Source organism: Ahaetulla prasina, chromosome 2, assembly GCF_028640845.1.
Source record: "Ahaetulla prasina isolate Xishuangbanna chromosome 2, ASM2864084v1, whole genome shotgun sequence".
Classification (NCBI taxonomy): domain Eukaryota; kingdom Metazoa; phylum Chordata; class Lepidosauria; order Squamata; family Colubridae; genus Ahaetulla; species Ahaetulla prasina.
Window position 1 is genome coordinate 3,873,753 of NC_080540.1, and position 9,622 is coordinate 3,883,374.

A 9,622-nucleotide genomic window follows, 5' to 3' on the forward strand; every position below is an offset into this window, starting at 1 on the left:
GTTTCTCTCCTGTGTGGATCATTTTGTGGTATCGAAGTCCATTGCTATGAGTAAAGGTTTTCCCACACTCCATGCATTTATATGGTTTCTCTCCTGTGTGGATCATTTTGTGGTATCAGTCCATTACTCTGAGTAAGATTTTCCCACTCCATGCATTTATATGGTTCCAAACATTTGTAATCCTTTTTGTGACTCACTTTTGAGATTCAAGTAAGTTATTTTCAAGAGAATGAATGAATGTCCCATTGTAATTTTGTCCGTTGTGTCTTATAGCATCTTCTCCTTTGTTTTGGGTTAAATAGTGCTCGTTTACATGTAATTTATCTTTGATTAGCTTCACACTTTTCCCAATATATTTTTCCTTATTTTCTCTTCTTGGGCAAGAAAGTCTTGCATTGGAGCATCAGTGGTGGTGATCTTTCTGATTCCTATTATTTGACTTTTTTCTCTTGGCTTTCTAATTCCATTTGAATTCCAAATTTCTCTGTTCCATCTTTATTGATTACTTGGAACAGTTCACAGGAATCTTGATTCTCCTGTCCATTATTACCTTCAAGGAAAGAGAAATGAAAATGATAAAGTTAGAAAAGATCAAATTGTGAGTTAACACATTTTCTTCTGAATTTTCCAAAATTCCATTATGTTGTTTGCATGCCTACAGTGGTGTGATATAGACATGATGATTTCTATATTCATAATTCATGAAAGCTTTGAAAATATCTAAATATCTGTCAGCCCTGAAATAACTTTTCTTTGAGCTTCAGGGCTGCCACATTTAGTGCCTGGGAAAACGGTAGAATTCTCCATCAGTGGGAATTAGCCATAACAACAATCCTTTCTCTGGGAGTTAAGGACACTGCCTATACCTAGATGGGATTGACTGAGTTGTCTCCAGTTGGATGGTAGTATTGGACCATGTGATGGACTTGTGGGTGGAGGATGGATCTTTGATTTTCTTTTGGGTGGGACAAACCCAGAACTTTCAGATCCGGTTTCCCCAGATGTGCCTATCACATCTTTAATAAAATGGAAATTTGATGAATTGCCAGCCTCGGAGACTTCCTTCATTGGGGCATTACTTGGAATGCTGACATTAACAAATCTCCTTTAAAACAGTAATCACCTCAAGCATGCTGCCTGGAGTCAGAGCCCTGAGTACTGACCTGTCACTCAGGAGGCATGAAGCCTCAGGAAGATGAAGGAGATGGGTTCTGGCTCAGCCTACATTTCCTTCCAGATCTGGGGCCCAAGCATCCAGAGTGGGATGACAGTCTTTCCACATGGCCCAGGATGAGCACAACCCTGCCTCCCAGCAGGCCCAATCCACTGGAGTGGCAGCTACTGCTGGAGCCAGGCTGCCACAGGAAGGGCTGAGGTCTTCATGCTGCCACCAGCGATTGATTCCCTCTGGCGGGCTTTCTTCCCGGCCAGGGTGGGTGCAGTGCCAGTTGGATGCAGGCACCGCAGCTGGCCCCGGTTCCGCTACCGTCTCCGCTGACCACACTCCCTGCAACTCTGCCACCAGCTCCGTCAGCCGCACCTCCTGTGGCACCGCTGAGGTTCAGGGCGACTTTTGACGGAATTCCAGGGAAGTGGGCATACTTCCTCAATCGGATCTTGGTGTCAAGCCTGAATTTGGTTAGATTGTGGGTTTGGTTATATCCTGGGTTATTCATATGAATTCAGTTTGACACACTTAGGAGCTGAAACGGAGATCTGAGATGGATGGAGTTTTAGCCAAAACAGCATAGCTGGCCGATCAGTCATATGCGTTCCAATGGCTGGCTGGCCAGAGAAAGGAGCAAGTCACACTGTTCTCATCCGGTTGGACAATGTGACGTGTTGTTTTGAAAACTTGAGAAAATCCTATTTATAGTGACGGTGAAACCCGGGAACTTTCTGTACTGGCTTTCTACTAGTTAGTGCCAAGATGATATTTCTAAATAAATTTGTTCTTTGAGGAACTGGAATGCCCAGTTCATTTATTGATGGATGAATTACTTGGAACCTGACATTAGCCAGTACTCCCTAAACTTTGCTCCAACCAGAATCACATTCCAGGATCCTGAGCTCAGCTCCTTGACACCCCAGAGTCAGAAGATTCAGGAAAATGAAAGATGGAGAAAAGAACAAGAGAAAACTGGGCGGGAGGCCTGAGCACGGCCCCAAAGAGCCTCTGGTCAAGCAGCAATGGAGAACTCTCAGCCAGGAAGCACTGTACCATGATACCACTAGATGAGATTGCTAGGGCCTTAGAAGGGTAAGGAAAATTCTCAGGGCCTCTCACCTGGTCCTCCTTCTTTACCCTCCTACCATCAGGAAGGAGCTATAGAAGCAAACCAGCCGCACAAACACGCTGAAGAACATTTTATCTGAGCCGTCAGACTCCTGAATGAGAAATAACATCATAACTACAGTAATGGACTGCAGGGCCGGCTGTTCACACTGGTGCAATAGGACTGGGTGCTTATGATTAGGGATGGTTAGGATTTTCTGTCTTCACTGTGAGTTGTATTGTATTGGGGGCTGCACTAAAGGAGCTCAACCAAGTTCATTGTACATATGCTGTGCACCGACAATAAGATTTGAAATTGAAATGGCTGCAAATGCAAAGGAACCAATGACTCTCATCATCATGAGTAAGTTGGCAGGATGGGGTGGGGTAATAGGTAGCAAATACTGCAGCCCTTCTGCTGTGATCAGTAAAGTGTGGACAGGTATAGTGCTTCACCATTTGTAATTTCGGGACTGGGTCTAAAGCAGTAGAGAGGGTGGGAAATCATAACTTCGAATGGTTGCTAAGTGAACTATGGTAACTTGGCCTATACCCTAGGACTGTGATGGAGAACCATGGCATGTATACAGGTGGCATGTGGAGCCATCTCTCGTCAGCTCCTACACGGACACCCAAGATTCAACATCACTGCTCTAGGATGCTGCAATCACATTTCATGAGGCCTTCGTTCTTGAATTGGATTCAGAGAATGCTCTTCTGGCCTCAGAAAGTTCTGTTCTCACATAATTTTGGGAGGTTTCAGAGGACAAATGACAACATTCCTGATGACCTCCAGAGGACAAATAAAAGCACATTCTTCTCAGCCTCCACAGATAAGTTCAAATAGAAATGGAAAAATACACATAAGAAATGGCACAGAAAGCATGTAACCAAAGAGACATTGACATTGAGAAGGCCAGATCCTTTCCTTCTCCCTCTCTAATTGAGGACTAGAAAACTCTTACCCAGAGAGACCACGTTCCTATGGTTTTCAAGCATGACTTCCGAATGCAGCGCTTTTTGGTCAGGATCCAGCTGAGACCATTCCTCCTCTGAGAAATACACAGCCACCTCTTCAAAGGACACAAGACCCTTCTGAATACGGAAAAAAGAACAGAACAGGGGGATTCGCAAGATCTGTTCATCTTCATCAATGATTTAGACAAGAGGACAGAAGGGGGAATTCATCAAATTTGCAGACGAGACCAATTGACAGCAATACCAACACTCCAGAAGATAAGCTCAAGATATAGAAGGATCCACAGATTGGGATCCATCTAACAAAATGAAAAACAAGTTGAAATGTCAGTTCTAAATTTAGGAAAGAAAAATAAATGCCTGGACATAGAATAGATCATTTTAATGCATTCTATGATTGGGTTGTTTTTTTGGCAACTATAGCATACTGCTTACCCATGTTTAACTGATTCTGCACTAAGACTCTAAGATCCTGTTGCACTTACTACTTTTGGGCCAGGTATCACCTATTGTGATGGCAAACCTATGGCATTGTGCCACAGGTAGAACAGAGCCCTCTCTGTAGGCATGCCAGTTATGCCAACCAGCTCTACCATGCATGCACATGTGCCTCCCACCAGCCAGCTGGTTTTCGGGTCTCTGTCGTGCATGCACAGGGGGCGGGGCACATGCAGCCGACACGTGCCTCCTGCATCAACCTGAAAACAGAAACAGGGCACAGGGGTGCCATGCAAGGCCACCCACCCACCCCCATTTTTGGCCTGGAAAGCAGAGGTGGTATTCAACCAGTTCGCATCAGTTTGGGTGCATTGGTAGCGGCAATTTGGCCTGGGGTCATCGAACATAATTAGAACTGCAGAAAAAATAATTGCTACCAACCTGCCTTCCATTGAGGACCTGTATACTGCACGAATCAAGAAGAGGGCCATGAAAATATTTGCAGATCACTCGCATCCTGGACATAAACTGTTTCAACTCCTACCTTCAAAACGACGCTATAGAGCACTGCACACCAGAACAACTAGACACAAGAACAGTTTTTTCCCGAAGGCCATCACTCTGCTAAACTAATAATTCCCTCAACACTGTCAGACTATTTACTGAATCTGCACTACTATTAATCGTTTCATAGTTCCCATCACCAATCTCTTTCCACTTATGACTGTATGACTGTAACTTTGTTGCTGGAAATCCTTATGATTTATATTGATATATTGACCATCAATTGTGTTGTAAATGTTGTACCTTGATGAACGTATCTTTTCTTTTATGTACACTGAGAGCATATGCACCAAGACAAATTCCTTGTGCGTCCAATCACACTTGGCCAATAAAATTCTATTCTATTCTATTCTATTCTATTCTATTCTACTCTATTCTAACTGGTAGCAACTTTTGGCTGGCCACACCCCCTCCCAGTCGCCATTCACTCTCCCAGTCAGCACTTGCTCACTCCTTCCGGCTGCTCAACGCTCAACCCACCCTATATATGTTGCCTTTGCTACACGGCCCAGCTAATGTGCCAGTCACCTTGAAAGCCTGCTCAGCTCAGCTCAGCTAAGGTAAGCAATGCATGCCTCCCGCTTGCTCGGTTGGGTTGGGGCCCCAGGATGCCATTCCTGAGGCCTTGGAAGCCGCACCTTGGCGGGTCAGACATGTGCCTCCCAGCTCCAGCCTTGGCTTGGGCCGAACCTCAACCAGGTCAGGGAATGCCATTAATCTGGCCTTCCTGGTCCCTCTTTGCCAGCTCTCCCTTAAGAGTGCAACACAATCATTTTCCTTAAAGGCCCTTATCTTCTTTTGTAGCCCAAGGTACTGTAATTACATGCTCTATGTCACTGGTCACCAACCAGTGGTGACAAAATTTTGTGGTCCAGATGTTCCATTTCTCAAGGAGCCAAGGTTTCCTCTGGCGCTCACGCTTCAGCGCTGACTCCCAGAGACAGGATGGGGTCCTTCAGGCTGTTAGCTTGGCCGCCTGTTAGCAGAGAGAAGCAGTCGGAATCAATCCTGGCCTTGCTGTCCGTTGCAGGCGATAAATCGGCAAACTCTTGTCTCTCGAGGAATGCTGGCTGAAGTGGCACAGGAAACTCTGGCCGGGCTCCTTGAGAGACAGAGTTTGCAGGGGCCGATCTGGCGTCTGCAAGGACAGCAAAAACAGGGTTCGGCTGCTTCTCTGCTGTGGTGCTTCCTGGATGCGGTTTACCGCTCTGAGCTAAGCACTCCAAGCCTCAAGCGCTCATCAGTCCCTTCACCCAGCAGGTCGAGCCCAGCGGGTTTGTATGTAAGCCAGGCCCTTGTCTACTTCAAGCCATCATCAGGGGACCCCACAAAGCCCTCGCCACTCCTTCCATGCTTCTGCCCCAGCCAGCCTTTTGGATGAGGTGGAAATACTGGATCTTCAGAGGTTGGGCAGCTACGGCGGAGAAAGGAAGAAGAGCAGCAGCAGTTCCAGGAGGAGCAAGAAATCCTCCTCCTGGAGATATCTTTGAGGTATCTTTGCCAAATTTTCCACACAAAGCGATTGTTCTTTCCTCTTCTTTCCTGTGGCTCTTTCTGTGAAAGACCCTTCCTTGTTTTGCACCAACTCTTTCCAAAATGGCTTTTCCTGTGTTAGCTGCCCAAATCCTCTTTGACTGTGATTTTTTAAAATTATAATTATTTACATCAACTGTCCCTTTCTGGACATCTCCGTTTTTCTCATTGATTTTTTTTCCTCCCAACCATTACTTTCCCAAGTCCTCCATTTGCTTCTAACCTACTTTTTTTTTGCCTGTGAGATTTAAAAACAAAGATGTAGAAACACCAGGCTCTAAAGACTTCCTTTGTATTGGATTGGTGGATAAATCCTAGCGTGAATATGCGATACATTTAAATGGAATGGTAGAATTCTTAAAGAAATTTAGCATGAAACAGGGGAACTGAGATTTGTTAGCTTTGCTTTCTTTGCTGCATTGCCTTGATTACGTTGTGCAAAAATAATAATGGTGCACCGGTTAAGATTCTAAGTTGATGCTGATTAAATCTAAAATAGGACAGTAATTAACAGTGTACTGTAACGTAGAGAAGAAAAGATAAAATGGAAAAAAGCTGCTTGGGCTTCCTCCACCACCACTTTCAGTAATAACATCATTATCTTGTTCTGGCCAGCAAGGGCTGAGCTCCTTTTGCATGTTACACCATCTGCAAAGTTGCACATTGCGTGCCACCCCTATGGTGGAGATTTCCAGCCCTGATGGCCCAGTCCTGTTCCAGAACTGCAGTAGTCACAGGACTGGCCCTTTGGTCATCCTAGAGCAGCTCCTCCATCCGGTGCAGCATGCCAGGCAACTCCACGGCAGGCCAGTGCACCAGGTGGAGAGGTGGTCTGGGGACAAAGCCAGTCTAAACCAATCTGGAATATGGGACACTTCCTCTCAGAAGCCACCATCAGTCTGCCTGTCTTTGTTTTGCTTCACTCAGATTGACCAAGTTTCTTGAGAGGAGGAACACAAAGAGGTTCCCAGGCTGTGTGCCTGGACCAGGCACTTTCTCCTCCGCCCGGAGGCCTGAAAGCAGACAGGTAGGCGAAGGTGGCTGAGCTCAACCTCCCCACAGTGGTCCATGGGATTTTAAAATTATGACTTGGTGGTCCCTGAGGTCCAAAAGGTTGGAGACCCTGCTCTGTGGCCATTCTCTTTGGATTTTAAAATTCCTTTATTTTTTAATATGATTTGCTTATTTTTGAACTAAGTTATAAACAAGGCTTTTAAAAATAGTAATGTGGCAATGTGGTATTTAGTTATTTTTCATTAGCCTTATAATCCAGGCCAAACAAGGAAATAGAAGGAGAGAGCACTCAGCTCGCCAGCTTCACTTCCTGAAAAGACAATACAAATTTAATAACTTTTCTCTTTCTTACTTGATTTGGAGATTCAACCGCTGTTTGATTTCTGTCAGAAAAACCAGAAAACTTCATTCTTTTTTCCTCTGTAAAGAATAAATAATTTCAAAATGCATAATTAGTAAAATAGGAGGATGTATTCAATAGAAGAGAAGAAAGAGTGAAGATGGGTAATCAGGATCTTCAATTACCTCCTGAGGTGTCTTGACTTTGATCTTCCCAAGGGATCCTCCTGAAAAATAGATCCTGAGGGGGATTTGATGGGCTCTTCTTTCCCTCAGGATCTCTGATCTCCACAGTGCAGCCCTTCCAATAGGAGGAAGGAAAAAAAAGTAGAATTAATGTACATCACATGATATAAATTGGATTCTTATATTTGGAACATGACATCAAAGCCCCCAATATACAGCCGTGTGGTTGAATGAGAAAACAATGGAACAATATTCTACAAGAATTGATGGGACATTGCCACATAGTATGAATGTCAGAGAAGTTTGGGAAGGAGAGGTGAAGTATTCAAACACATACTTTAAGCTCTAAAGTGTCTCACCTGCAAGTCAACCTGCTCCTTCTGCTCCTCCGTTTGGCTCAGGAGGAAGCCTTCAGCCAGGGCCACCGCCTGGGAGCTGGTCTCTGCTCCACATTCCCTCACCCAGCCCTCCATCTCTGGGGGCAGAAGGAACAGGAGCTGCTCCAGAACCACCAGGTCCAGCATCTGGGCTTTGGTGTGCTTTTCTGGTCTCAGCCATTGCCTACAAAAGCCATGGAGTCGGCTGCAAAGTCCTCGGGGACCCTCAGCCTCCCAGTATTGGGTGAAGTTCCGGAGCTGAACTTCTGAAGGGAGGATGGTTTCCTCCTGCAGGATCTTCTGCGCAGTCCTTGTCCAGAGCTTCCCCCCTTTCCCAGGCTGAGCAGCTGAAGAGCCTTTTCCGGCTCCCTCCTTTCCCAAAGGTTGTGTCTCCATCCTTTCTCTCTCCTGCACAGCAACTCCAAATGGGTCCAAGGACTCTTCTGGGTCTCCAGATGCCTTTTCCTTCACAGGACCATTTCTGGCGCCTCAGGACTCTGATCCCTCCAAGTTATTTCGCTCTTTTGTTTCCCCCAAGAGAAAATTTTGGCTTGCAGATTTCAAATAGCTTCAAGTTTCTGTATCTGAGAGGGAAGAAAAAATAATTAGAAAGAATTAGAAAGTGGAATTAAGCCTCTGAACAACTTTCACCCAACCTGCCTGGAGCCCCAAGCGGCTCATCCCAGCGCAGGGCCGGGAAGGAGGCAGCTGGAGAGGCCGCCCCGCTTCTCTCCCCCTCCGGAGACAGGGGCCTGGTGCAATTCTGCCTCCTCCTCGCCCTCTCTCCTCTCCTGGGCCTCCACAGGCCGACCTCTCCCCACTCAGGCTCTTCCCCACGAGGCGGAAGGATCCCCGATCCCGCCGCCTTCCTGTATCCCAGCTTTTTCCCTTCATGGAGGGCGGCTGGGGAACATGGGACCCAGGGTTGAAGCCACAGGAGGCCGGGCGGATCTCTCCTCCTCCGCCTCCCTTTGCCCGGGAAGAGCCCCAACTCACCCGGGGCACGTCTGGATCTGCCAGACTCTCCCAGCCTCTCCGCCACCTGCGGAGCTCAAGGGTTAAGGAGAGAGAGTGCGGCCTCCTAGAGGGCAAGCGCTTCCTTCGCAGCCTCCTCTGGAAGGCAACTGTGACGCACGACCTCCAGTGGGCCAATGGGAAGCGAGTTCACTGGTCGTGAGAACGCCCCAGGCAGATTTGGCACAGTGCCAGGATTGTAGAAAGGGCGGGAAGGAGGAGCGTCTGAGGAAGGAGGGGAGGGACGATGGGCGTGGGAGTAGGAGGAAAGGCCCCACTCAATGTCTCCTGTCAAGGTTTCTAGAGGTGCCACTTTCTCCATCTTCTCCTTCCTGAGGAATAGGAACTGTTTGTGGAAATGGAGAAAATCTCTCTGGAGGATTTGAACTCGACTCTCAAGATCAGCTGCCCTGAAGGCTGGGTAGAATTGGAGGAGGCCTCAAAATCTGTCAGAAACAACTGGGCAGTCAGAAGAGAAGGACCAGAATCTCTGGGAAACACAGCTTGTGTCTGGCAGTTGTTGTGGACTCCCGGCCTGAGGGGAGCAAGATGGGACACAGGCAGCAAAGCCACAATCAGGAAAATGATGTTCCACCTTTGTTTTTTTTCTTTAATTCAATATATACAGGTCCCCTTTTCAAATTAACTTTGCCTCACAGCGAAGGGGAAGAAAGGGCAGAGCCTCCAGCCTCTTCTGATGAACAGTGACCCATCACTTGTGCCAACAGAAACAGTGAAGGGGAAAAAGAAAACCAGTTCCAAAATGGAGGAAAACCGATGGATATTCCAGAAATTTTACCTCAAAAAGAGGCTCTTAATTGAGAAATGAAGAGGGGAAATGGCATTTCATCTCTGACTGGAGAAAATGCGAAAATACAAAACTAAGAAAGAAAGATCGTGGAAA

The 9,622-nt window shown here is 46.6% G+C and overlaps 1 protein-coding gene across 1 annotated transcript; it reads right to left on the bottom strand.

The window, feature by feature from the left end:
- Positions 1-431: 431 nt before the first annotated feature.
- LOC131193712 (zinc finger protein 75D-like) lies at positions 432-8,717 on the bottom strand. Its single transcript, XM_058174196.1, has 6 exons — positions 8,701-8,717; positions 7,687-8,288; positions 7,328-7,442; positions 7,155-7,222; positions 3,241-3,370; positions 432-550 (listed from the first exon to the last, which is right to left on the bottom strand). The coding sequence occupies exons 2-6, from the start codon at positions 8,098-8,100 to the stop codon at positions 432-434; spliced, it is 846 nt and encodes a 281-aa protein (XP_058030179.1). The 5' UTR covers positions 8,101-8,288; positions 8,701-8,717.
- Positions 8,718-9,622: the final 905 nt, after the last annotated feature.